Source organism: Drosophila simulans, chromosome 3L (genome assembly GCF_016746395.2).
Source record: "Drosophila simulans strain w501 chromosome 3L, Prin_Dsim_3.1, whole genome shotgun sequence".
Classification (NCBI taxonomy): domain Eukaryota; kingdom Metazoa; phylum Arthropoda; class Insecta; order Diptera; family Drosophilidae; genus Drosophila; species Drosophila simulans.
The window spans coordinates 2,743,452-2,770,325 of NC_052522.2; the positions used below are offsets into that span (position 1 = coordinate 2,743,452).

At 50.0% G+C, this 26,874-nt stretch overlaps 6 protein-coding genes across 15 annotated transcripts in view; 3 read left to right on the forward strand and 3 right to left on the reverse strand.

The window, feature by feature from the left end:
* Window positions 1–12: 12 nt before the first annotated feature.
* On the reverse strand, window positions 13–4,048 carry LOC6736525 (adenosylhomocysteinase-like 1). 2 transcript variants are annotated; one of them, XM_016170342.3, is made up of 4 exons: window positions 3,631–4,048; window positions 2,898–3,569; window positions 1,604–2,053; window positions 13–1,540 (listed from the first exon to the last, which is right to left on the reverse strand). In XM_016170342.3, the coding sequence occupies exons 2-4, from the start codon at window positions 3,417–3,419 to the stop codon at window positions 947–949; spliced, it is 1,566 nt and encodes a 521-aa protein (XP_016030112.1). In that variant the 5' UTR covers window positions 3,420–3,569; window positions 3,631–4,048; the 3' UTR covers window positions 13–946. The 2 variants fall into 2 exon arrangements, with proteins under 2 accessions (XP_016030112.1, XP_002083395.1); XM_002083359.4 differs by having other exon boundaries at window positions 2,898–4,048.
* A 136-nt stretch (window positions 4,049–4,184) lies between these two features.
* On the reverse strand, window positions 4,185–5,699 carry LOC6736526. 2 transcript variants are annotated; one of them, XM_044922827.1, is made up of 4 exons: window positions 5,355–5,699; window positions 5,072–5,240; window positions 4,732–4,931; window positions 4,185–4,670 (listed from the first exon to the last, which is right to left on the reverse strand). In XM_044922827.1, exons 1-4 carry the CDS (start codon window positions 5,684–5,686, stop codon window positions 4,235–4,237), a joined length of 1,137 nt encoding a protein of 378 aa, XP_044778762.1. In that variant the 5' UTR covers window positions 5,687–5,699; the 3' UTR covers window positions 4,185–4,234. The 2 variants fall into 2 exon arrangements, with proteins under 2 accessions (XP_044778762.1, XP_002083396.2); XM_002083360.4 differs by having other exon boundaries at window positions 5,072–5,698.
* Window positions 5,700–6,030: 331 nt separating this feature from the next.
* On the forward strand, window positions 6,031–12,399 carry LOC6736527 (autophagy-related protein 2 homolog A). Of its 2 annotated transcripts, none has more exons than XM_016170716.3 (2): window positions 6,031–6,212; window positions 6,287–12,399. In XM_016170716.3, exon 2 carries the CDS (start codon window positions 6,412–6,414, stop codon window positions 12,127–12,129), a length of 5,718 nt encoding a protein of 1,905 aa, XP_016030114.1. In that variant the 5' UTR covers window positions 6,031–6,212; window positions 6,287–6,411; the 3' UTR covers window positions 12,130–12,399. The 2 variants fall into 2 exon arrangements, with proteins under 2 accessions (XP_016030114.1, XP_016030113.1); XM_016170715.3 differs by having other exon boundaries at window positions 6,031–6,205.
* Window positions 12,400–12,595: 196 nt separating this feature from the next.
* Window positions 12,596–13,856, forward strand: LOC6736529 (28S ribosomal protein S35, mitochondrial). Its single transcript, XM_002083363.4, has 2 exons — window positions 12,596–12,851; window positions 12,915–13,856. Exons 1-2 carry the CDS (start codon window positions 12,731–12,733, stop codon window positions 13,775–13,777), a joined length of 984 nt encoding a protein of 327 aa, XP_002083399.2. The 5' UTR covers window positions 12,596–12,730; the 3' UTR covers window positions 13,778–13,856.
* Window positions 13,857–13,943: 87 nt separating this feature from the next.
* On the forward strand, window positions 13,944–17,693 carry LOC6736531 (N-acetylgalactosaminyltransferase 6). Of its 2 annotated transcripts, none has more exons than XM_016170718.3 (4): window positions 13,944–14,165; window positions 14,422–15,153; window positions 15,392–16,157; window positions 16,677–17,693. In XM_016170718.3, exons 2-4 carry the CDS (start codon window positions 14,582–14,584, stop codon window positions 17,337–17,339), a joined length of 2,001 nt encoding a protein of 666 aa, XP_016030116.1. In that variant the 5' UTR covers window positions 13,944–14,165; window positions 14,422–14,581; the 3' UTR covers window positions 17,340–17,693. The 2 variants fall into 2 exon arrangements, with proteins under 2 accessions (XP_016030116.1, XP_016030115.1); XM_016170717.3 differs by having other exon boundaries at window positions 13,944–14,140.
* Window positions 17,694–17,755: 62 nt separating this feature from the next.
* The window catches only part of LOC6736532 (DNA N6-methyl adenine demethylase), a 92,820-nt gene continuing 83,701 nt past the window's right edge, over window positions 17,756–26,874 (reverse strand). For all 6 annotated transcript variants that reach the window (XM_044922826.1, XM_039293179.2, XM_044922825.1 and 3 more), the window contains 5 exons: window positions 24,160–26,704; window positions 23,891–24,095; window positions 23,664–23,827; window positions 23,090–23,603; window positions 17,756–22,936 (listed from right to left, as the gene is read on the reverse strand). In XM_044922826.1, coding sequence (XP_044778761.1) covers window positions 20,218–22,936; window positions 23,090–23,603; window positions 23,664–23,827; window positions 23,891–24,095; window positions 24,160–26,704 — 6,147 coding nt within the window. In that variant the 3' untranslated portion in view covers window positions 17,756–20,217. The remainder of the gene's footprint in view (window positions 22,937–23,089; window positions 23,604–23,663; window positions 23,828–23,890; window positions 24,096–24,159; window positions 26,705–26,874) is intronic.

Below are 26,874 nucleotides of genomic sequence, written 5' to 3' on the forward strand. Positions count from 1 at the left end.
GTGGAACAGATCTAATTGCTCAATAAAGAATCCCTTTTTTTATTGTTTTGCGTTTCTCACAAATTTCTTACAAACATTTTTCACTTTTTCTAATATACATATTAGGTGTATATGCAGTGTATATATATATATAATTCTCGATCTGATATATATGCCAGCGTGTATATAATTGAATAAATGGAATACCTTGCACTGCATTTCCATCAACGCTCTCGGGACGAAACGAAAGTACAAAAGTATAATCATAATCATAAGCGGGGGGCATAAACATTAACAAATTAAGTACGTAAACAATACGAGAGGTTAAATCGATCACTTATTGCCCAGCTGTCGTAGCTCAAGAAAGGGATTAGTCGGGAAAGTCGTTAACATTAAAATGTACATTGATTTCATGCGAAAAAGTTATAGAAATGTCATGCAAATATGCTAGAAACCATTATACAAGTCAATTCCCATTAAAGATATTATCAATTCCGAATTAGAAGTTTACATTTAGAGAACTAATCGCGTCTTTTGAGCTACTGCAGTCTGATTGACGACAGGCGTTCGAAGTATCTAAAATAAATTCAAGTAACCGGCTACAAAAAATGTTGATGGGGATAAATTCTTGGGGCAAGATTAGTTTGGGGATTAGAGAGTCATGGTGGATAGGTGAACGGAGAGAATACTCCTGCGGCTAAAGCGAGTGCTAAATACTATGTCGAAGACTTTAAATGCTAACGAAAAGCAACCAAGAATTCCGCTCGAGCTAAACTAAGCAATACAATGGTAATAGTAACTTTGTGTTCTCCTTTCCGTATCCTTTTGTGTTTTCCGCGCGTGTATGTGTGTGTGTGTCAACAATTGTTTTAAATAGTTTTACTTCTTCGCAAAGACAATACTTTCGTTGGCGTTGTTGTTTCTTCTAATTGCTGGTGTTATTGTCCGCATCCGCCCGCCGTGCATTCTAGTAGCGGTAGTAGTTGGGCTTGAAAGGACCGGCCTTGTTCAGTCCCATGTACTTGGCCTGCTCGTCGCTCAGCTCCGTCAAATGGGCATCGAAGGTGGGCAGGTGCAGGCTGGCAACATACTCGTCCATCTTCTTGGGCAGCAAGTAGACATCCGACTTGTAGCGTCCGGGCGGGGCATTGAAAAGCTCGATCAGGGCCAGGGCCTGGGTGGCCGAGGTGATGGACACGGCGAACGAGGGGATGCTGGAGCAGCTCAGATTGACCAGCCTGCCCTCGGCCAGCAGTATGATGTACTTGCCCTCCGGCCAGATAATGTGGTCCACCTGGGAGCGCACCTTCTCCCAGGTCAAGTCCGGTGTGCGCAGGCCATTCACGTCGATTTCCGTGTTCGAGTGGCCCATGTTGCACACGATGCAGCCACTCTTCATCTTGTCCATGTGCTCGCGCACCACCACGTTCTTGTTGCCGGTCGCCGTCACCACAATATCCACGTTGCGGATCACCTCGTTCAGTTTGACCACACGGAAGCCATCCATACTGGCCTGCAGGGCACAAATGGGATCGATCTCCGTGATGTACACAATGCAGCCCTACGATAGAAGATTAAGAAGTTAACAAAAGTATATCATACTAATGGTATGGGTGCCATTTACCTGTCCCTTTAGAGCCTGAGCACATCCCTTGCCCACATCGCCGTAGCCACAGACCACAACCTGCTTGCCACCGAACATCACGTCCGTGGAGCGCTTGAGGCTGTCCAGAATGGATTCCTTGCAGCTGTACAGGTTGTCGAACTTGGTCTTCGTCACCGAATCGTTGACATTCATCGCCGGCACCGTCAGCTTGCCGGCCTTAGAGAGCTGATAGAGTCGATGTACTCCGGTGACGCTCTCCTCCACGATTCCCTTGACCAACTTGAACATGGTCGGGTACTTCTTCAGCATCAAGTGCGTGGCATCGCCGCCATCGTCCAGGATCATGTTTGGCTGCCAGTTCTCTGCGTTCACGCATCGATCGATGCACCACCAGAAGTCCTCCTCCGTCTCACCGCGCCAGGCAAAGATCGGGATGCCAGATTCAGCCAAAGCAGCGGCCACTTCGTTCTAAAAAATAGCAAACTATCAGCATACCACGGAAAATAAGCAACGATTTTGAGTTTGTTTAAAAATAGGAGTTCTTGAAGGCTAATAAAATGATTGTCAAACAAGTAAAGCCCTCGAGAGTTGGCCTGATAAATGGAGTCACCCTAATGCGGCGTAAACATTTGCTAATATCTGACTTATATCGAGCTGATAGGGCATCGGGCTCCACCCTCGCTAAGCACGGCACTCGTAGCTCGGCTGATAAGTCGCAGGTGATACAGGTGAATCAGCGTGACAGGCTGTCGGGGGCCGTGAGCGATAAAAGCTGGCACGGATGGGTGCATAAATGATCGGGGAAGGGCGCTCGCCCTCGCACTCGCATCGCTTCATTAGAGGAGCCATAAATTGTTTAGCGTCAGCAGACTCGTGATAATTGCATCAGCCACGCCGCAGGAATAGGCAAACAGAGATCGCAGTCGATCCGATGCTGGAACTCAAACTGCGTCCGTAACTTCCACTCCCAATGGTATGGCGACCCAATTCAGGGCACATCAATTACTCAGCGATTGCCAAACACTTGAGCCGCGGGCGCTTAATTGATTAACATGGCTTGATTGATCATTTGTTTGCGTCGCCTGGCGTGACAACAATTGTCTCCAAGCGAGCGAGCAGATCAAGTGACCGAGCAGGCATATGCATATGAATTTAAATAAATATAGGAAAATAAGTTAAGATATCTCTCAAGAGTTTCCATTAAGTGCATTAAGCAGCCTATGAATACGTAAGAACCCCATTACATTTTCACACGACATCCGGAGTTAATAGCTAAACCAACATGGCGGATGGGTCGTAAACCAGAACTCACCTGCGTGGAGTAGATGTTGCAGGCGGCCCAGCGCACGCTGGCGCCCAGTTCCACCAGCGTCTCGATGAGCACGGCAGTCTGGGCGTTGATGTGTGTGCAACCCACGATCTTGGCATCCTTCAGAGGCTTGTCCTCGGCCGCCCGCTTCTTCAGCGCTATGATGCCCGGCATCTCCTGCTCCGCAATCTCGATCTCCCTGCGCCCAAATGCATGCTGGGCGACTATGTTCCTTACACAGAAGTCGGAGCTGCCTTTGGAGTTCTTCTGGACCTTCTCCCTGGGCGGCACGTCGTCGCCATCCTCGCTGCTGCCCGTGTAGCTGGCGGAGCTGAAGGAATCCGTTGAGGAGGCACTAAGCGAGCGGCTCCTGTACCGACTTGTCTTCTTCAGAGCCGAGGACTGCTTGGTGGCCGGCGGAGGAACCACCACGCTGGCATCCTGCGGCGCCGGTCCAGCCTGCTGCTGCTTGTCGCCGCCTCCGAATCCAGGATCAACTACCACAGTGTCTGCCAGGTTGTTCATGTTGGAAGTAGAGGGTAATCTGGGGATTTCCTTACTATCCTTTAGTTGTCTCCTTGCTCCAGCTCCTAGTGCTCCACCTTCTGCGACTCCTGAGTTTGCAATCCTTTTCCGGTGCTCCTTCGAACGGCCGTCTTGGATGTTATGTAAAGCCTGAAATCCAAGCAGGATGCGCTGCAAATAGCTGAGTGGCCTGGCCTGGGTCTATACGAACTGCACAATCACGTGATTTGTCGACGTTGTGGAGCCCACAAATTGCAAAATTAATTGTTTTTAGTGCGAGTCTCCTTTGTTTCACCTCTCCACTATTGTTGTTGTTCTTCTTCTTCTTTTGCGAATGGGGGCTACACTTTGGATCCGGGGCTTGCTGGGAGTTTCCGGAGAGGGGATGATGATGCAGCCGTCGGCTTTCGGGCGACGTTGTTTGTGTGGCGACCAAGTGGGGGATCGTTTGGCGATCGCTTATTGAATTTGATTTTATCCGGAGAAAAGAGAACTAAACCGAACCGAGGACAGTAAGCGAGACACGCGAAAATACCAAAAGCAGAAGGCGTTAGTGCTATTCTTCAAGTGTGGTAAGTTCCCACTGAAGAAAGGCCAATGTAACGACTTTTCAACTAAACTTATGTTTTTAAGTTCTTGCAATCAAATATATGTTTATTTTTATTAAGCAAAGTAAAAAATCGTGATTCACACCTTCTCAGCTGCAGTACAACCTGACTGCAAGTCTTTTAAATCTGTTGGGTAAATTAATGAGTCAAACAGAAATTGGCAAAGTATTCGAGGTTTATTAAAAACAAATAGTTAACACATTCACCCTACATCTCCTCCAGGTAGCCGCACAGCCCGTAGTCATCTGCCGTGGTGACCAAGTGCGCTTCGACGAGAAGGCCCTCCTTGTAGGTCTGTCTCTTGGCAATCAAACGCGACAATTCCTCCGGGGCAAGTGGTCCTTGCTTGGCGTGTTTCTGGATGAAATCCGCCGCCAGTTGTCGATCCACGACGGACATCTCCAGACTGCGACTCCAGGCGAGCAGGGCCAGCGGTCGCTCCGGACTCAGAGCCAGCGAGGGTGACACCAGATGGCGATACAAACAGCCACCCACAATGTCCTGCAGCTGCTTCACTTGGCCGGGAAATGCGCAGGGATGGTAGAGCATCACGATGGCACCTTCCGCCAGATTACGCACGTATCGCTGTGGTGGCAAGTAGGAGTAGGTGCCATATTCAGCGGGCATCGGGCGATAGGGGCCACTGGTAATAATAAAGGTTTGAGTTTGAAATTAGCAGGAAACTATAATATAGTTCGCCTTACTTGGTGGCAGGCAGATGGGAGTAGCTGATGGACTCATTAAGGCACTTGGCAGGCGGCAGATAGGCGCTGGGCAGAAAGTGCTCCGTAAGAATGGCTTCTCTGGACAAATCTGGCTGATACAAGCTGCGATTACTGCTGATGCAAAGGAAATTCAGGCTGTCACGGATGTCATTTGGATCGAAGTCCACGGCAAGGTTGCTCTGAAAATTGGTAATAACAATGATAGAAAAAGATGACTAATACTAGGCATTCATAGGTATTTAAGGGGGTTCTCCATATTGCGTACCTTCTTTTGTTTGGTGGAACACCCTTCAAATGTTATCTATAAGTCTAAACTCACCTTGCCATCATCACAGCTCCGTTGTTTAGTCTTGTGCGGTTCGTTGGTATCCTGCGGAAACCATTTTCCCTTCCAAGTATCCTGTGTGGTGGACTCCGCCGACTTGGTTTGCTTCTCGACCAGCGGTTTTTTCTTCACCACGTGCGGCTCTCCGGGAGCTTGTGGAAACCACTTGCCCTGCCAGCCATCCTTGGTTGTGGACTCCAGCAGAGGAACTTCCTCAGTGGTGCTCTTCATTTTGGATTCAATCGCTTTTTGCTGTTGTCCCGGGGCATGGGGAAACCACTTGCCCTGCCAGTTACCCTTGCCGGGCGATGCACCTAATGGAACCTGCACACGTTGCACTTCATTGGAAATGTCGGGTGGGGACTTCCCAATCTTCCCTAGCTTCTCATCAGGATCAAGAGTTGGTTCCAGCAGATTGGCCTGAGACTTCTTGATGGATTTCGCATCGATGAGGGCAACCCCAAAGCACAAGAGAGTCAAGTAATTCCAAATAAACATAATAATTGCAAGCGAAAGAAAAACAAAAGCGCAAAATAAGCAAACAAAAATATAATTAAGAACTTTGCAAAACAGCTGTGGAGCTGCGTTTTTCAACACTGACCAAAGCATGACTTTGTTGCGGGGTAGCAACAGGTGGTTTGGATTTTGAATCAATCTCCGATGATAATTATGTGTTGTTTAAATACTAAGTTACATTTATTTACGGGAATATAAATATTTACATGCTAAGCACACAACTTATAAAATGAACATAAAAGTAAATTTAACATGACTACTTAAATCAAGCAGATTGCTTGCATTATAATTCAATAGTTAATCAATGTATATTTTAAATATCCAGACTGGGTTTTAAAGTTTAATGACAAATTACTCACAAGAAATCGGCTTATATCAATAAATTATTTCATTTTAAAATACCCCGTTCGACGCATCCCCCGCATTGCCCTTAGCAGGGGGTATTTGGTGAACTTCTCACACCTGGCCACACTGGTCGCAGCAACAAAAGAAGAAGAACAAGGGCCAACTTGATGGTCACTTGCTACTGCGCTTTACTAATTCATTATTTTCCAAAATAATGCACATATATACCCGCCCACAGCCGCGCTGCGCCCCCGCCAATCGAAAAATGTGAGTGGTAAGCGTTTTTACCAGAGTCTTATCAACAATTTAAGCCTCAATTCTCTTCCGTTTCCGTGATTCGCCACCCAGAAAACAATAACAAAGGGGTGTTGTTGTTGCTGTCGCTACTGCTGCGCTGGAAAAACAACTCGCATAAAATTTTAAAACGCACAAAGAAGGCGAACGTGGAAAGTTAGGCCAACAACTCAGACGTGATGTCGTGGTTTAATCCCTGGGATGGCCTCAAAACAAAAATGTGTCGCTACCTGCTGCAGCGATACCTGGGCCAGTTTTTCGAGAATAACTTGAACCTGGAGCAGCTGAAGGTGGACCTTTACAATGGCAAGGCGGTGGTGGAGGACATATTCCTGAAGGTCAACGCGTTCAACGATCTCTTCGAGGACCAGGGCTGGGCCTTCGAGGTGGTCTCGGGCCACATTGGCCGCCTGACCGTCGTGGTGCCGTGGAATGCGCTGATGACCAACGACAGTAGCCTGGAGATCCACAATCTAACCATCACACTGAGGCCAGTCACACGCTACCAGAGCGGCACCACCATGCTGGAGTCCATGTGGTCGTCGGTGAGCAGCTCGATGCAAATGGCCGAGGAGTGCATGAAGCAGGTGGATGACGATGTGCCATTCCTGAACCACAATAACGCCCTGATTGGGCTAGAGAAGTTCGCAGAGACCATCGACAACGTGCTCAATCGCATACGCGCCAAACTGACAAATACTACTTTGAACATTGAGTACCTGCTGCCCAGATCGGACCGAAAGCTGGTGCTCTCCTTCCAGGCCAGCCATGTGGAGTACAAGAACAAGACGGGCTACGAGATGCCCATGTCCACCTCCCAGGACACTGAAACCGAAGAAGATCCCAACAGCAGCTTCAATGCACTGCCCATGATAGCCAAGCACAATTTGGTGATCGAGGGACTTAGTTTGCACACCTCCGAAGTGCTTGATGTGATGGATCACCAGTTTGGACCCACTCCCTACGAGCAGCTCTGCAAGATTGTGGAACTCAAGGGCGCGCAAAACATCCAGATCAACATCAAGCAGACGGAAAACATAGTGGGGCCCAAGGTCAGCCTAGAACTAAGTCTGGACGACATATACTTCATGCTAACGCCGCGTCAAATTCACCTGCTAATCGAGTTCTCCAAGGGCTTCAACTGCGGCGGTCAGCAGGAGCGACCCAAAAAGGGCAGGAGCTTGAAATCGGCTCCGCCCAGTGAGTATCAGATGCAAAGTCTGCAGCAGCCCACTCGTATGACGGGGATTCTGGGCCAGAATGCAGACTGGTGTACAGGAATGTCAGAGGCGGATCCTTCCGAATATTCCGCTTACGGAAATCCCCCGAGAAGCGGTTACGCACGGAGTCGAAAGATGAGCGAATCCACAAACAGCATGGTCACCTCCTGTACCAATACACTGCAGCAGGAGCTGGGCTACACAGAGAAGTCCGGCGAGATCCTCAAGTTCAAGGTGCAGATCTCGAAAATCTACGGAATTGCTTTGCACCAGGACATTCTTATCCAGAACACGGCCAACATCGACAGTTGCAGCACGGTTTTCGATCACGCAAGTTACCTTCGCTACTCGGACACTGCCAGTGGTTTCTTCTTGGGCACGGTCCTGGAGAATCACATGCCGCTGCCAAATCAGCAGTACCTTCTGCTACGAGCAGCCCCAATAATCGTTAGTGGAAGCCAGCAGCGCTATTTCCAGGAGCTCACATCGAGGACTACTCTGTCCGCCACTGCGGTGGATCTCATCGAAGTCCTAGACAACTCCATGGAGCACCTGCTCCAGTTTGACCGCCAGAGAAACTGCCCGGATGGCTACCACATCCGACCGGAGATCGTTCTCACCCAGAGCTCCTCGTTCATGTTCAAGCAGAATCACAATCGTTGCTCCAACAAAATTGAATGCAGTTTGGATGAATGTACGGCGGAATTGGATATATCTATATACGATAGACTGGGGGCGCTCTTTGGGAGCTCTCCGTTTTCCGGGGATTCCGATTCTTCAACGCCCTATCCAGATGATCCCAACCAAACGGAGTTTGTGGTGAAGTCCGAAAATCTGCGTCTTCACTTGCGTTTCCCTGTGGTGGATGGCAGAGCCGCCAACGATCCGCAAAAGATTCCCTGGTGGAAGAAGAATGTGCGACGTGATTTCTTGGCCGTGGAGTTCCGCTCCCTGGTTGTTAGTTCCAGGTCTCAGATAAGCATCGTTTCGGATGAACTAGATGTGTTCTATTGTGACGCGGATAAGCAGAGTGCCGTGCATCTCCTGAAGTGCCAGCAAAGAATGCAGCCGAACAAGAAGATCCAAATTGACGTACTGCAGTTAAAAGACACCACTGATGGCCAAAAGAAGCCAAGGAAGTCTCCGTTTAGCTCAAAATGTACCTTTGGCTACACCTCCCATGTTGAGGGACTCGATTGTAGCGTGGACAAAACCGATTCCCTTTTACCCGGCGAAACGGAGGAGATCAATGAATTCTGCGACAGTTGCACCCAGTCCTCCAAGCTGAAGATATTTACGTTTATACCGCACGTAAAAGTAGTGCTGGAATCCAAGAGCATGTATGAGCTGATATACAATCGCTTGAACGGAGATCTCTTCATGTGGGAACCGCGTTCTCCGCACTACGAAAACAACACGGATAACGAAGTCCCAGAGTCAAAAGACCTGTATGCAGAGCCCCAGCTGGAAGAGTTCAAAAGAAACCTGCTGCTCAGTACGAGTGCCATGGAGAGCAGCATCTACTTTTCCATGGCGGAGCCAACGGTTTCTGCTCCACCGGCGCCACCAGTGCGGAATGAAGCCTTCTCCTTTGAGTTGTTTGTGGAGCAGGGATCTTTGATTCTTTTCTCGCATCTTCTAGATCCCGAGACCAACCAGCGATCCAAGGAGTGCGGTAAGTTTCAGGTGAACTTAAAGGAGCTGCGTTTGTTTACAGTGAATGGCTTGGACAACGATTCGAATCGGAGTTTCTTTTGCATCCAGCTGGGCGAGATCGAGGCCTTGCATTGCGGGAATACGCTGCAGGACTTGGAGCTGGCTTGGAGTGATTTGGCGGATGAAAAGCTGCTGCCCACCATCTATAACTTTGCACATGTTCATCAGCAGCAGGACAGGAAAAGAATGGAGGTGTTATCACTCGTGGCTGAGATCAAGAAGCAACCGGAGCAGCGCATCAAGAGGATGAAGATGTCCTTTGGAATAAGTGGCGCCATTCTGCAGCATCACTCCTGCCACTCGGAGCACTCTTGGCTGAATCAACTGATTGACTTTATGGACGTGGCCGACTTTCCCATTGAGGAATACGAACCATTTGCTCTGGTCTCCGAGCTGCAGTTGCATGTTTGGAATGCTGGGATCGACTATCGCCCGAAATTCTTTCCACAACGTGCGTTCCTGGATCTGGGCTACTGCACCTTGAGCAGCAATATCATATCATCGATGAGTGGCTGCACCTTGCGACTGCTGGCCGAGGATTGCGTCCTGCACCTGGGATTGGTTAAGGAATCCAACGACTCCCTGATACCTGTACTGAACCTGGGACTCCTGAATATATCCTTCCGTTTGAATGCAGAAGGTAGTGGACAACCGCGAGTGGATCTGCGCTCTTCCATCCACGATATGCATCTGAAGACTTGCTACGATTCGGCAGCAGCTTTAGCCCAACTTATAGCCTATGTGGCCAACGACAGGGACTTGTGTCCGCCAGAGGAGCCCATCTTGAATGAGGACACCAAGCCCGCAGAGCCAAAACCAAACGAGGAGCATGAGGTGAGCGATCACACCCAGAACCATGTGAGCAAACTGATGGCCGATGCTGTGATAGACGTAGAGTGCTCGCCCAATCTCAGGGCTACGAAATCTCCAGGTGGTCGGGAGGAGGGCATTGAGATATTCTACTTTCCGGATGAGCCCAAGGAGAAGAGGAAATCTACGCCCGCCAAGCTACAGACCACATCCCTGATGGTCGAGAGTCCCTCGGTCATCGGAGACATCCTGGACTTTGAGTCGAATGTGATCTTACAGTCCTACTACCACCAGAGCCAAGTGCAACCGCAGACTTCACTGGGCTCTCAAGTGCAACAGGAGCTGGGTTCCCTGGGCAACGCGTCCCTGGAGGAGCGGGATTTCGACATCATCCACGACGAGGAGATTTCACGCATGGACAAGTTCGGTGTCAAGCAGATTTACATCTCCGATGACCCTCTGCAGATTGTGGACAACCACTTTGAGCTGCCGCACGAGAAAGTGGATCTGCTAAGGCCTCCAGCTAATTTCCCAGTGGCCGAGAGCACTTACACCCTCTGCGAGATGACCTTCACATGGCACCTTTATGGAGGTCGGGATTTTCCCGATGAACCGCTCAAGAAATCCTCTTCATCGGCAACCAGTGGCTTTGGCATGTCCGATACCTACAAGTATGGCGTGTCTCAAGCTCAAGAGCAGGATAAACAGGACAAAAAGGGTTCAAAGAAGAGTCTGCCCAAACAACCCAAAGGATCGCAGCGCAATCTGGAGGTTCTAGTGGAGATGCAGCTCTCCAAGATTCGATTCTCCTACGAAACCTATCCGTTGACCTCTATGTACTCGTCCCGTCAGGTGCTCCTTGTGTCGGAAATCGAAATAAGAGATAGATTACGCTCGTCGGACATCAACAAGTTCCTGTACCACCCGACGGGCAACAATTTATCCCACAAGCCGGACGAGAACATGGTCATAGTAAAGGCTCTGAATGTGCGTCCGAATCCGCAAAAGAGCTCCGCGGAAGAGTGCTCCCTGAGGGTCTCCATTCTGCCCATAAAACTCAACATTGACCAGGATACTCTGCTCTTTCTCGAGGACTTCTTTTCGGGCATGTTCCGAAACTCCGCTAGTGCTGCTGGTGGCACTAAGACGGAGGTCAGCAGCTCGTCGGCAACGGACATGCCGGTGATGTCGGTGAGCAAAATGCCGGACGAGTTTTCCGATGAATTGCCCGATTCAGAAGTTAAGGAGATGGTGGAGAGGAACCTGAATGTGCTGATTGAAGAGAACAGCTTGGATGTGGAGTTGGAGGAGGATACCGCCACGGCTTCACCTGTGTTCTTCCGCGAGGTGATCTTCAGTCCAGCACTACCCATTTGCTTCGACTATCATGGAAGGCGGATTGAACTTTCCCGAGGACCGGTCACCGGCCTAATCATGGGTCTCGCCCAGCTGCAAGGATCCGGAATTAATTTGAGGGAAATTGTGAACCGCAGGGGCATTCTGGGATGGAACAAACTGTGCGAGTTCCTGGCCAAGGAGTGGCTGAAGGACATCAAGCGGAATCAACTGCCTAATATCCTAAGCGGGATTGGACCCACGAATGCGGTGCTTCAGCTTTTCCAGGGTATATACGATCTTTTCCGGCTGCCCATCGAGCAGTACAACAAGGATGGACGAATTATCAGGGGATTCCAACTGGGTGCCCAGAGTTTCACCGCTCGCACAGCACTGGCTGCCTTGGAGATCACCTCCAGGATCATACACCTGCTACAATTCACGGCGGAGACTACCTTCGATATGCTATCTGCAGGTCCTTCCATGAAGAAGCGGAAGGGCGGCAGGCAGGGCAAGAGGAGGCGACAGGGACGACCCAAGGACCTGCGCGAGGGCGTGGCCAACGCCTACACCATAGTGAGAGAGGGCATCAACGAATCGGCCAACACACTCATCGAAGCCGCCATCACGGAGCACGACCAGAAGGGCTACAGCGGAGCGGTGGGCGCGGTGGTGCGCCAGATTCCGCAGTTGGTCGTCTGCCCGGCGGTGCTTGCCACCCAAGCCACCACCAACATCCTGGGCGGCGCCAAGAGCTCGCTGGTTCCGGAGGCCAAACTGGAGGCGCGCGACAAGTGGAAGCAGGAGATCCACTAGGCAACTGCTCCAGAGATCGACTAGGTTTACGGTAGCTATAGTTCACGGGGCTTACAGCATAACGCAATGTTTTTTATTGTTTTACTAATAATAAATAATGTACATAAAAGGAGCACTTGCACGAGGCGGCGAGGTGATGAGGGACTTGGGATCCCGAACGGTGATTCCGACATGGGTGTGATTGAACTTATCCTTTTTAGCCATACTACAGTACATGAGAGTTATATTTTTTATTATTTTACCTGAATAAATATGTATATAAAAGAAAAAGATTACGTATTTCTTCATGGATCTGCTTAAAGGTTAAGAACTGCCAACCCTTTACTATGCCAACTGAAACGCACAACGAGAAATCACTAAACTCTTAGCTAAAAATGCTGAAATATTTATAAAAACAACTCGCAGCTTACAAAATAATTCAAAAAGACGTTACTTTTATTTGTATGCTTCTCTGTAATTGTCAAGTTTCTGTAAACAGCTGTTTGCTTGCTGTTCGGGGCGAATGGCAGTCCGTTGGCGCATGGTTTACGTAAAAGCCGCATAAATCGTTGGAAATATTAGTTAAAAATAGGTATCTAATCTAAAAATTTTACATAAAACCATGTCCAGCGCGCTGACTCGCCTGTTGGAGCGCCTGCCACTGAAGAAACAGACGGCGCAAAGCGGTATCCGTGTTTTTTCCAACCAGGAGCAGCAGCAGCAAGAAGTTGAGGATGATGAAGGTAAACAATTAAGTTTCTCTTGCTTACACGTTTTATAAATGATATATCTTCCTGTTCGGCCAGAATTCAGGGTGCTCAGCCTGCGGACGGTGAAGCAGCAGTTCCAGAAGCGCCAGCAGGTCCGCCGGGATCCCATCACACCGCCGCGCACTGGCCGCATGGCGGTGGATCAGGACTGGACGGCCGTTTGGCCAGGACCACGTTCGTTCCACCCTGCCAGTGTGCCTCTGCCACTGCGGCAGGGATTCACGGAACGCGGAGCAGCAGCCCCGTCGAAGTTCGCCAATGCAGAGCTGATGAAGATACCCAACTTTCTGCACTTGACACCGCCGGCCATCCGTCAGCAATGTGAGGCCATCAAGAAATTCTGCACGCCATGGCCAAAGGGTCTGGAGACGGAGGCCAAGTGGCAGCGCCACTTCCCCCTGGAGGTCACCACCACGGACTACTGCCAGAGTTTGCCCACGATCAGGAATCCGGAAGCCAGGCGCGTCACCATTAGCCTGAAGCTCTCTGACCTAAAGTTCGATGCGCACGCCAGGGATAAGTTCCTGCGCCTGGTAGGCGATCGCTACGACAAGGACACGGACCTCGTTACCTTCGTCACGGATCGCTGTCCGCAGAAGAAGCAGAACTACGACTACGCCCTGTATCTACTCACCGCTTGCTACCACGAATCCTTTGTCACCGAGCCCTGGGAGGCCACCAAATCGGAGGCCGATATGGAGGTCTATCTGTTCGAGCGCAACCAGTCGAAGCTCTCCGCCGAGGAAATCCTCAACTGGAACGCCAAGGAGGGTGCTCCAAAAGTGGTTCCCAGCAAGTCCTTCGCTGATTGTGTGGAGCAATTGATAAACGAGGGCGAAAACGAGTACAACTTGGGCAAATACAAGGAGGAGGTCAAGAAGATGTTGAACATTGCCTAGGAAACTGGATAGTTGAGTGAACCAATAAAGCAAGAAGTTGTTAACAAATAAAAATAAAAAGTATTTGAATGTTACAATATTTCCCTTGTTAACAATTTTAAATTGAATATAAATTGAACCATGTAAACCCCCTTTACTACGCCCCTTCTTCGGGGCGAATGTCCGAACAGCTGTTTTCAATAATGTGCGTGCCCGTGTGAATGGCATTAGAACAGCGCCAAGAACAGAGCCAAAAAAAAAACCGAATTTCCGCGGACGTGGAAGCAAACTTTTGTTTTGCTATGCTAATTAGTATTTTAGTAGTTAATGGGTTTATTCAACCGCGATCGGATAGAGCTTTGAGTGGAATGCAGTCGTAGAGAGGTGAGAACGTTTCACCTGATTAAAGGTATATAATCCGGAATAATAAACAAAGTCAATCGCTTAAGTCTTTCTAAGTTATAGTACATTCATTGACATATGTCTGCGATAAGGTAACTATCCAGCGGATGTTCCTTCAGCGCAGTAAAATATCATTTCTATTATCTTAACTTTCGTATTGGTGAAAATGACTCGCTTATCTTGTATTTTTTGTATGTGCGACCCAAAAAGATACATATGTGCTTACGTTTCTGTATTTTTCTACTTTTCTCTTTCACGCACAGACCACGTTGCAGTGCCAGATAAAGAGACAAAGCAGCAAACATCGGCAGCACCTGAGCTAACAAGCCAATATCACCAGTACCTCGAGATACACTCCACCGACTTTAATGGTTCACGTAGAGACCCGTAGAGCGCACACGTAGCCACGGATATCCGGCAAAGATGCGGCGACCCAATCTCAAGTGGATAGTGAAGGCCTCGCTGCTCTTGTTGATCTCCCTGACTCTCTTCATACTGATAACCAGCTGGATCTCATCTACTCCGTACACCAACAAGCCAGTCCATCATGGCGTGGAGCCCGTGCCCGAAAAGGCTGGCCTTTCCGGCGATGTCCAGGTGAAGGTGCCAGCTGTAAGGCAACCAGAACCTCAGAAACCACAGGAACCCGACTTCGAAGAGAATCCTGAGCTGCAGAAGATCGATGAGCCCGAACCGGTGGATGAAGAAGTCGATAATCCGCATCCGGCGGACGAAGAACCGCGACAGCAGCCCCAGGAGGAGCTCCAAATGGCTGCGCCGGCGGACGCTTCGGTGAAGAAGGACTGGCATGACTATACGTTCATGGAAAAGGATGCCAAGCGCGTGGGCCTCGGGGAGGGCGGAAAGGCCTCCTCTCTCGACGATGAGTCCCAGCGAGACTTGGAGAAGCGAATGTCCCTGGAAAATGGATTTAATGCCCTGCTCTCGGATTCCATATCGGTTAACCGCTCGCTGCCCGACATCCGCCACCCTCTGTGAGTTCTTCATCAAAAATCACTTAGTTTCGCTCAATTTGGGAAGCGAGATAAGGCAGTGGCTCCTAAAATATGTACTTCTATAATGTGAAAGTTAGATAAGACCATTTAGCTTGCTTCAAATGCTTATTATTTTATAGCAGGAAGATATCGAATTAATTATATCAGTGCAGGGATATCTGTAAATGAATATTTTATTGCCAATTCAACTTATATCAATATCTTTATCCACTTGCAGATGTCGCAAGAAGGAGTACGTAACGAAGTTGCCCACAGTCAGTGTGATCATCATCTTTTACAACGAATACCTGAGCGTGCTGATGCGCTCAGTTCACAGTCTGATTAATCGCTCGCCGCCGGAGCTGATGAAGGAGATAATCCTGGTGGACGATCACAGTGACCGCGAATATCTGGGAAAGGAACTGGAGACCTATATAGCGGAACACTTCAAGTGGGTGCGCGTGGTGAGGCTGCCAAGGCGCACGGGACTGATTGGAGCCCGAGCGGCGGGCGCTAGGAATGCCACTGCCGAGGTCCTCATCTTCCTCGATTCCCACGTGGAGGCCAACTACAACTGGCTGCCACCTTTGCTGGAGCCGATTGCCCTGAACAAACGGACGGCGGTGTGCCCCTTTATCGATGTGATTGACCACTCCAACTTCCACTACCGGGCGCAGGATGAGGGAGCCCGAGGAGCCTTCGACTGGGAGTTCTTCTACAAGCGGCTGCCATTACTGCCAGAGGATCTAAAGCATCCGGCCGATCCGTTCAAGAGTCCCATCATGGCTGGCGGCCTGTTTGCCATTTCCAGGGAGTTCTTCTGGGAACTGGGCGGCTACGACGAGGGCCTGGACATCTGGGGCGGAGAACAGTATGAGCTCAGCTTCAAGATCTGGATGTGTGGTGGCGAAATGTACGATGCGCCCTGCTCCCGCATTGGGCATATCTATCGCGGACCTCGCAACCATCAGCCGAGTCCCAGGAAGGGCGATTACCTGCACAAGGTGAGTTCAGCAGTACAGGATTAAGAGTGCTAAGAGTTCTATGGGTAATCTAAATGGGGAATGGGAAATGGAGCCATAAACGGGTTTCATCCAACATCAACAGACAATCCCATTTAGTTTCTTCATTTTTTTAAGACCCCATAAAAATTCTTTTGTCTCTGAACTTCGCTAGTTCATTTTACAAGTTTTTATTTTATTTTTTTTTTTTTGCGGACGAACTCGGCGTGTTGGTTCTAATTAGAAATTTATATGTTGACTCTTCGTGGTATATCTTTATATCTTAGTTTTGTGTACTCTGGCATGTAGCTAGCCGAACTTGGCACATTGTTGTGAAAAATATTTGCGATTTGCGCATATTTAAAATGGGTTTTGTGGCTTTCGAAGTTAACTTGATTGCAGCCATGGCAACCAATTTTATTTAAGATTTCTTCGCCGACGATTTCTCAGTAATTATGATTTTTATCAAGGCAATCAATCACTTAATTAGACCCATCGACTAACTTTTTGATTACTTTGCAGAACTACAAGCGAGTGGCGGAGGTGTGGATGGACGAGTACAAGAACTACTTGTACAGCCACGGAGACGGTCTGTACGAGAGCGTGGATCCTGGCGATTTGACGGAGCAAAAGGCCATCCGCTCCAAGTTGAAGTGCAAGTCCTTCAAGTGGTTCATGGAGGAGGTGGCCTTCGATCTGATGAAGACCTATCCGCCGGTGGATCCGCCGGCCTACGCCATGGGCGCCCTGCAGAATGTGGGCAATCAGAACCTGTGCCTGGACACGTTGGGCAGAAAGAAGCACAACAAGATGGGCATGTACGCGTGTGCCGACAACATAAAGATTCCGCAGCGATCGCAGTTCTGGGAGCTCAGCTGGAAGAGAGACGTGCGCCTACGGCGAAAGAAAGAGTGTCTGGACGTCCAGATCTGGGATGCCAATGCGCCCGTTTGGCTGTGGGACTGCCACAGCCAGGGTGGCAACCAGTACTGGTACTACGACTACCACCACAAGCTGCTCAAGCACGGCACGGAGGGCAGAAGGTGTCTGGAGCTGCTGCCCTTCTCCCAGGAGGTGGTGGTCAACAAGTGCGACTCCGACAATCGGTTCCAGCAGTGGAACTTCGGCTCGTTCAACAAAACGGCGCTGGACAACTACTCGCAGGACCTCGTCCTCAACCTGTAACCGCTGCACTGCAATAGTATCACTTGCCATGTACTTAGAAAACTTCGATGTAAATAACTAGGCTAGATAGGTTGTACGGCCGCTTGGCCACTTAACAATTTACCCCGACTCAAGCGCACATATTCATGGTTGCAATAGAGAGTATCTTTACCTTAAGTATAGTGCATCTCCAACCAATTCCAAATGCCACAAGCATGATTTGTAGCCTTACGTATGCTTCGGAGTTTTGTTTGGTTTTAAACAGGATTCCGAATGAGCTAGCATTAGCCTCTAAATTGTCATAAGTTTGACCCCCGTATGACTTTGTACTCCACAAAAAGTGTTTTCCATTAAAGAATATTTTTTAAATAATAATCACAAGTGCTGGGATGGTTATACCCCCCGTTGTTGCAAATGAAAAATGCAGTCTGGCGATCTTAACTTTGTTTTCGTTTTATTTAATATTAATATCTGTTTGCTTTCCATGCGCGTACTTTAAATAAATATAATTTACGTTTTTCATCCATCCGCTTCGTGCTTCACAATCTGTATATACGTTCTCGGGTTGTGTATCGTTTTACAATATGTATGTATCTCGCTATATCGTATCTCTATCTGATTCTGCACCCGACTGTCGCTAAGTCAGGTGCGATATCTTCGAGCTCTTTTCTGATTTCTGATTTCTGAGTTCTAATTTCTGATTTCTTATTTCCGCTTATTACTTATGCTGCTCAGTGTTGAGTGTTAATTGGTTTTGTTTCTGCTTTATCATATGCCAATATACGTATAGTTTATGTAAAAGGTGTACGCCGAGCGCCCCGCGAAACTCAAAAGTCGTTTTGGGGTGTGTAACTTAATGATGGCAAAGGATTTGCTTTTATTTGAAAATGATAAAAAAGCATTTACAAACTATAATAGTTGTTGTTGGCTTGCGTAATCAGTTAATCAATTATCAATTATCATAAGTTATATTAATATATTATATAAACATTTAAATATTTATCAAAACATGTTTTTTCTTGTTGCTCAAAAGTCTTCTTCGCTGCCTTACATTTAAATTACATTACGTACAGTTTACATACGATCTATATGTCCGTTCGTCCAGGATCATCAAGGATCGTATTATCAATAACCGTTTTGCTTATCCTTTCCTTTCCGCTCTTCTGTTTTATTTTGTGCAAAATATATTTATATGTATATGTAGACTAATTTGATTTGAAATTCAGTTGCGCTGCCACATTTGCATTCTAATCTTTAATTGTATGTTACCTTTTGGATGGATGCAAATTATTCATTGAGTTTTATACAACAATTACAAATGGTTAGGCAAATAAGTTTAGTATTAGTTGTTGGTTGTTTAGTGCTTAATACTTGATTGGTTTCGAGTCTTTTTGGGTTTTTCAAACTAAATCTTGCAGAAATAATAATAACTAGAATTAAACCCCTTATTTGCCGTCGATTTGCGCATAAATAAATATATTTAACTTTCGTGTTTTGCATGTGTGTGTGTTGTGTGTTGCTTAAACTTAGTTTAAATTATGATTAAAGTTTAAAAATGTCTTGCTGCCTTACGCGTTTATCGGTCTAACTCTTTCTCAGCAGGCGTGTGCCGCTCTGTTTGTCTCCTTCTTCCGAGCTCAAAAATATTCAATTCTTCTCTAGCTGTAGTTCTAGTTGTCCTGCTCGCACCATTTTAAACTTCCTGCTTGTTGTCTGGTATCGAATGATAATTCAGCTGAGCATATGGGGAATTTCTTTCAGTGTAAACATAATTTTTCTTGACAGAAATTCGCCATCTGTTTCGTTCGTACAATTTAAATTCGATTGGCACTGCCACTCAAGTTCGAGCCAATCCCAAAGGATAGTCAAATTGTTGGAAAATGGGTATTTAACTAAATTTAAAACTCTTGTAGTGTAGTGTAGTTCTTTTGTAAAAACTGTTTTTCTCTGTTACCAACTATTTTCTTTTGTTGTCTTGCGAAATTCTTTACGTTTTTCTAGTTGCTTGTTAAAAAATGGTTTATTTGTACTTTTGGCAATGATCTTTTTTCAACTCCCACTAACTCTTAGTCTGACTTTTTGTTTCTAAGCAAAAATTTCTTTATTTAGTTTTTGTTTTAGTAGTATTCGTTTTGTTCTTGTTCTGTAGTTCTGTAGTTTGCTTCCTGCTTGTCTTTAAAAATAACTCATTTAACAGAAATCGTTTTGTTGCTGGCTCTTAAGAAACTAAAGTTAATAGTTGATTTTAAACTAACTGCTCTTTCAGTTTAGAAACTTGTTATTTTTGTGTGATTTTTGCTGAGTGAAGTGTGATGTATCTGGGTATTTTCTTGTGGAATGGTGACAACTCTGGCCCGGCAGCGTCAACTGTACTCTTTCAACTGCAACTCTTTTTCCGGGGACTCTTCTAATTCTCCTCCTATGGCACACTAAATCAAACGCATTTACAAAAATAATTAAATCTTCTGTCTCCGTTTTTCTTTGCTTTGAGTGAATTTTCAGTCATACAATCCTGTTCTTCAGTTTCATTTCGATTTAGTTTGGCGGTTTTCGAAAAAAATTTCAATTACTTTCCTCATTATTTCTGAAGTAAATCGAGTAAAAATTTAGTGCTCTTATGTATTTGTCAAAGTTTTTGGTTTCAATCTAGCTTTTTGGAATAACTTTGCGTTGAAAACTCTTTAATTGAAAGTGCTTTAAATCGAAGTTCAAGAAACTCTTCTTTTCGAATTCAATTCAAATATATCTAAAATGTGTTCAATTTATTACTCTCAGAGCCGCCAGGTTCGATCGTAATTTAAACCCGGAACAGGATCGATTTGTGTGGATTCTTAAGATTAGGCCTATGCAGCGGACTCCGGCGCTGGTTACCAGTAGTAGCCTCTCAGCCTGAAGAGATTCAGGTCTGCTGCTGCTGCGGCAGCTGCTGATGCGGAGTGGGCAGCGGCGGCGGTGCTGCGGTGCCAGTGGGCGTGCCCGGCGGTGGGTGGATGAGCCCACTGCCAGGCGGAGGAGGCAGATGCTGCTGCTGCTGGGCGGGGCAGCCACCACCGTTGGGCGCGTTGTTCGTGGACGAGGTCGGACTGCTATTGCCCTCCGGGTATTTCCCCGAAACCACGCACGGATGCGTGGGGAACAGGGTCGTCCACGACGTGGTCGTCAGTGTTGGTGCGTGGAGGGCAACCTTCTCGTTTTTTGACTGCTCGTTGGCCTGGGACTTTTTGGAATCGCTGCTCTTCTTCTTTTTACTGCCGCTGGCTCCGTTCTTTAGCTGTTGGCCATTGGCGGAGGATTCCTTTTTAATGGGCACGGGCTCGTCCTGCATCAGTGCATCCTCGTCGAGGTCGTCCATGTCCTCGCCCGCCGCCTTCTTTATCAGTCGCTCGCGCTCTTCTTTGGCTTTGTTGTCTAGGTCCGTGTTGATCTTCTTCACCCGCATCTTCTCCTCCCACTCGTCGATGCCATGGCGACATCGATTGAGGTTCCTGTGCTGGTAGAAGATCAGGGTCATCCGCGTGGGGTGATGGCGATCTGGCCGGCGCACCGCCGTCGTGGCGTGCATCTCGTGCTTGGCACACTCTATCAGGACACTGCCGTGATTCAGGGCTATGGCCACGCCGCCCATTTGCGGATCCTGGAAGGCCTCGATGTTCTCATTGATCTCAGCCACCTCGCCAATGGGCTCGATTTTGCTGGAATTGGTGCTTCCTGGCGAGGCGACGGGAGGTGCCGTTGTTGCTGCACCTGCTCCACTTGCGGGCGCTTGGTTTCCAGCTCCCGGGTTGCCAGGACCCGCATCATTGCTGGAGGAATCTCCAGTCGGCGTGGGCGTTGCTACTGTATCGGAGTTGGTTTGGCCATTGCTCAGGTCGGGTAATATCGTTTGCGGAGCTTCCTGTTGCTGCTGTTGTTGCTGCTGCTGCTGTTGCTGTTGTTGTTGCTGCTGCTGTTGCTGCTGTTGCTGCTGCTGCTGTAGCACCTGTTGCTGTTGATGATGCAGTGGTCCTGGCACTGGAACCATCGCTTTCTGGAGGCCCACGCCCGCGGGAGCTACTGACCCATGGCTGGCTATCAAGGAACCCGCTCCTGCAGCAGGATTTGCACTGCCATAACCTGAGTTCACGGACCCCGTCTGATGGTGACCATACATGTTCCAGTTGGGCGATGGCGGAGGAGGCGTGGGTGGAGGCGTCTGCTGTGGATACATTCCGTACGGCGAGTACGCCTGATGATACCCGTAGTTGTAGTTCATGTTCTGATAGGCATCATAGGCGGAGTACGCCGAATGCGGCGGTGGTGGTGGAGGCGGGTACATCTGGTAGTTGTTCGGATACTGAGCCGTGTACTGGGCCGTATAGTCGCTGGGCGGTGGCTTTGGCTTCACGAATCCCTCCTGCGGATGGTGCGAGGTGGTCAGCGGTGCGAGGTTCGTCATCGGTTGCATGGCCGTCAAGGCGGTTAGTTTACTCTCCGTGAGATTGTGATGATGGTGATGGTGGTTGACCAGGGTAGTGGAGTCGGGATTCTCCTCGCTGACCAGTCGGCTCTTGAGGTCACCAGGTGCCCCACCCACAACGGGCAGGCCACCGGGCCCCACTCCTCCTGTCAGCGCGGACTGTTGCTGTTGGGCCTGCTGATGTTGTTGCTGCACCTCCGTGGTTACTCCTCCGGGATTGGTTAGATTCGAGGCGGGATTACTGACGAGGGTTTGGTAGTTGCCAGGTCCATAGCCATTGCTCGTTTCCAGCTGTGTTGGGGTAGCCGTAGGCGGAGCTGTGGCCGGAAGAGCTCCTGTTGGTGCTCCGGTGGTCGTTCCTCCGGGAATGGAAGTCGCCGGCGGAACTCCCAATTGTGGTTGAGCCGTAGGAGTAGTGGGTGTCAGAGGTGGCACGCCTGTCACCGTTCCTCCTGGACCTCCTCCTCCTAATCCACCCACCTGCGCCTGCATGCCCATCGGAGCATGGGGCGTTGGCCACTGCCCGTAGTAGTTCCGGGAGTCTATGTAGGAAGCCGTCTGGTAGTCATAGGAGTACGGCGAGTCTAGGACAGTACTTGAGATCTGGTTGGACTGCAGCTGGGCATCCGTGAAGGTGTCGATCATGGTGGCCATGTTCATCAGGCTGGAGTTGGAGCTCATGAGCTGTCCGGGTTGATTGCCCGTGGCTTGGCCACCATTGTTTTGGGGATTGGCATTGGATCCGTGGACGGGTGGGGTACTAAAAGCACTTCCCGCCGGACTGGGATTGTTAGTTACTGGAGTCTGGCACCGCGGCGAGGGAGTCGACGGAGGCGCAGATCCCGGCGTGGAAGCACTCGAGTTATTGGACTGGTTGGACTTTCCCTTGCCCTTCGACTTGCCACTCGCTCCATTGGCGTTCACACCAGTGCCGTTCTCCTTTTTGATGTGCGCGGTTCCCAGGGCTGGCGGACTGCTCTGCTGGTTGTTGGCTTGGGCTTGGGACTGGGCACCGTTGCTGGAGCTGCTCTGGCTGTTGGCATCCCCCACCGCATCCTGATCACCGTCAGGTGGCGCCGCTTCGTCGCCGTCCTTTCGCTTCTTGCCATGCCTTCTGCACGGTATCAAAGGTGTTGATCGCACGCGTACCTCGCAGGGAAATCTATATGATTGAGATGCAAAAATTGGAGGTATTAGCAAGGCACTTGAATAAGTACACTCAGAACAAAAATCGAGCGAGAACGAGGTATGTTTTCAATCGACTTCCTTTCCGAGTGCCCGGGAGCGGCTGCTCAAAACTCAACGGTACACTCACTTGTCCAGCATTTGCACCGCCCCGGTGCGGTGCTTGTCCCTCTGACCCTCGACGCTCTCGAACTCATCCGTGCCGTCCATCGTGTAGAGCGGCAGGACGTGGAACTGCTCGTCGTCTGGGAGGCGGGTGTCCCGGTTGCCGGGCTTCAGCAGCGCTACGTGCACCGTGCAGCCATCCTGCATGTTGTGCAGATCCCTGTGGGAGTGGGCGCAGAAGTCCAGGCAGGCGGTGACCCCTGAGAAGGGCTTTCCGGGCTCCAGACCCAGCCGGCAGTCGCTGGCCTCGTGCTCGTACTTCGTCTGGTTGTCGTAGGATCGCGGACAGACCTGCTTGAACACCGGCGCCAACAGGGTGGCAATCAGGTTCATGTGGTCCTCGATGGCCGCCTCCTCGCTCTTCACGGACAGCCGGAACTTCCGCACCGTCTTGGAGCGGGCGTACTTGCAGCCATTGTAGTACATCGACCAGGAGCAGCCGAAGGAGTACGAGGCGCCCGACGATTCCGGATCGAGTCCTGGAGAAACAAAAGTTTATATTTATACGAATTTCCATGGACTGAATATGAGGTACAAACCTTGGCAGGCACAGGTGCGATTCTCATTGGTGGCACATCTTCGCGTGGTGGGCAGGCCGTACTTGTTCAGCTTTGGGATAAGATTCTTGTAGGCGTTGTCCGCCTCCAGGCGAGGCATTCCGTCCCAGGCCACCATACACACTACAATATATGCAGCTATGCATCTGGATAATAAATATAGAAAATTATCAATCTTAAAGAAGTATTCAATGATGTAGGAAACCCACCTGTGACCCGGTCGTTTCTTGACCACCACCAGAATCTTCTCTTCGAGATCAGCCCGCCGGATGACCCATTTGGCCACCGGGCATCCCTGTGAAGTCTTGCCCTCCTTGCCCGTGTAGACGATCTTCTCGATTCTCAACTGACGACCCGTCAGGTTGCAACGCTCCTCGAATTCTCTTCGCAAATCCATTAGGGACGAAGCCGTGCCTAAACCAAGATGGATTGCAATTAGTTTAAGGTTCTGATGTAAATAGATTAAGGCCAAACTCACCTAGATGTGTGTAGTAAGTACCCGGCTCCGGAGGATTCTTGTCGGACTGGAAGCACTCGCACTCGGGAATCTCTGTCTTGTTGCCCTTCTCCAGACGATCCGTGGTGTCAAACATGGGGTTGATTTTCTCGTGCTTCACCACAATCTCAGGGATCTCATCGGGCTTCTGTTTTCCCTTGGCTTTGCCCACACCACCAATGGGTTTGAGCCCATTGCCATGGGTGTCTATCAGTTCGTCCTCGTCGATGAGTTCCTCCTTGGGTTGTATACCCAATCCCAGGCAGGTTCCGTCCTTTAAGTGCTCCGCGGTGGGTGGACGAGTGCCACCCTGTCGGCAACAGGAGAACCCATTGTTCAGTGGTTTTCCCTCACTCCCCAGATAGGCATAGCCTCCACCGTGTCCCAGCATTCCCATGTCCTCGATCTTGGGTTCCAGCATTCCGTGGTGACTCAAGTGCGGAGGAGCTCCGTGTCCCAGGGCATAGCGATGCGGTGGAATGGGATAGGCGGGTATATCCTTCTCGTAGTTCGTGGGCAGTGGTATGATGCTGTTGGTATCCGGTTTACGATCCAGTTCCATCAAACTCTGACCATGTCCGTGGATCTGGTGCGGTTGGTTGGCAGGCGGCTTCCCTCTGCCGCCGTAGGTGGAGTGCTGGTATCCCGGGACAAAGTTCTGCTGGAAGTTCTGCTGAAAACTACTGGCTCCGGCGCCATAATAGGCGGAGTTGTGATGATAGCCGGCGTAGTCCTGCTGCCCATGACCATGGTGCTGCTGCACGGGCTGTCCTTGGCCATCGTTTTGGCAGAAGTCCGCATACTGGATGAAGTTCTGGTAGTTCCGCTCGTAGCCCTCCATTTTATTTGGCTGCGGAGGACCAAGTAAGCCGGGCTCGGTCTTGATGTACTGCGAATGATAGTCCTGGCCCGGTGGCGGTCCTCCAGCGGCATGTGGATGCGGGGGATAGTGAGCACTGAGCGGTTTCAGGCCACCACCTCCTGGATCCGTGGAGTTTCGATCCCGATCGATCTCCGCCGCTGCCTCCGCTGCTGCTGCTGCCGCCGCCGCTGCACGACTGGCTTTGCTGCGACTTCTCGACTTCTTGGGCTGGGCAGCGGCTACTGGAGGATGTTGTTGTGGTGGCACCACTGGCGGATCGACCGAGTGGTTGATCGTCGTGTGCTGTCCTGGCTGGTGTTGCTGCAACTGCAGCTGCAACTGTGCATCCTGTCCTGCTGCCGGATAGCCGCTAACCACGCTGGGCTTCTTAAACGAGTTGGCGTGGTGCGGCTTCCAGATATGATCGCCACCACCTCCGATCGGCTCGGCAGCCACTGGCCCACCAACCGCCTGCTGTTGCTGCTGCTGTTGTTGCACCTGCTGCACTTGCTGCACTTGCTGCTGCTGCTGCTGCAGGTTGGGCAGTGGGTGGGTGGGCGTGGCACTGCTCGGTCCGTTGGCGCTCAGCGCCGCTTCGGGCCGGAGATGGTGGCTATACGATAAAAAATGACCGGTCTGCTGTTGCTGCTGCACCGCCGACTGCTGCTGCACCTGCTGCGGCTGCTGCTGCAGGTCCGGCGGCGGATCCTTGGGGTCGCTCTTGCGCATGATCATCGACTTGATGCGTGTGTTCAGATGAAGTCTCTCACCCTGGGCATAGCCCTCGCCGCCCAAAGACTGCTGCTGCTGTTGCTGCTGCCAGTTCCAGTCCTGCATCGGTGGCGAGGAGAGGTGTTGCTGCTGCTGTTGTTGCTGCTGCTGCGGTGCCACGTAGGGCTGCAGCCCGTTGCCCGTGGGCGACTGGTGTTGCTGCTGCTGCTGCAGCATGTTGCTGCGCGTGGGCGACTGGGGCACCGCCTGGTTGGGTGGCTGCATGGGCGAGGAGGCGGGTTGGGCCACCACTGTAGGAGGTGGGGCTGGCGTGGTGGTGCCTCCGCTGACCACTGTGGTGGCGTTGTTGTTGCTGGGGTTGCTGTTGTTCGTGTTGCTGGTGTTGCTGCTGCTGTTGTTGTTGCTGTTGCTGTTGGTGGCTGGGGAACCGCTGTAATCGCCTGAATACCCGTTACAGTTGAGTGAGCGCGGCGGCACGCTGCTCACCCGCGGATATCCAGGCGTGTCGTTTCCCGACATCGTCTTGTTCAGGTCCGCTCCCAGATGCTGCTGCTGCTGTTGCTGCTGCTGCTGTTGTTGCTGCTGCGACGGCGGCACTGGTGCGGCGGACACCTGCCCTGCGTAGCTGGGCGCGAATCCCGCCACACTCTGCAGACCCACCTGGTTGATGGCCGACGGAGCCGTGGACAGCTGCTGGCTCTGGAAGTCGTAGCGCTGCACTGGCGCCGCATATGGCGACCTACCGTAGTTGGGATCGAATCCCAATCCCGACTGCACGTAGCCGTTCGAGGGATACGCATACGACTGCGTCTGGAAGTCCAGGGAGTTCAAGGACGTTATGGCCGGTGTGTTCTGTGGTATCTGCTGTATGAACTGGTTCTGCCAGCCCTGCGATGGATCCGCCTGCCATGTGGGATAGAAGGCCATGGGTGCCTGGAAACAAAGATGAAACCAACATTAATAATCTTTCAATCATGTGCACTTCAAGTTAAAGCAAATTGAATGGGAATTTCCTCGGTTTCCTTTCCATTTTGAGTAAAGTTGTTAAAAAAGCGAAGTATTATCCGCTTCCTGGTCATTTTTTCTACCCATATCCCCATTAA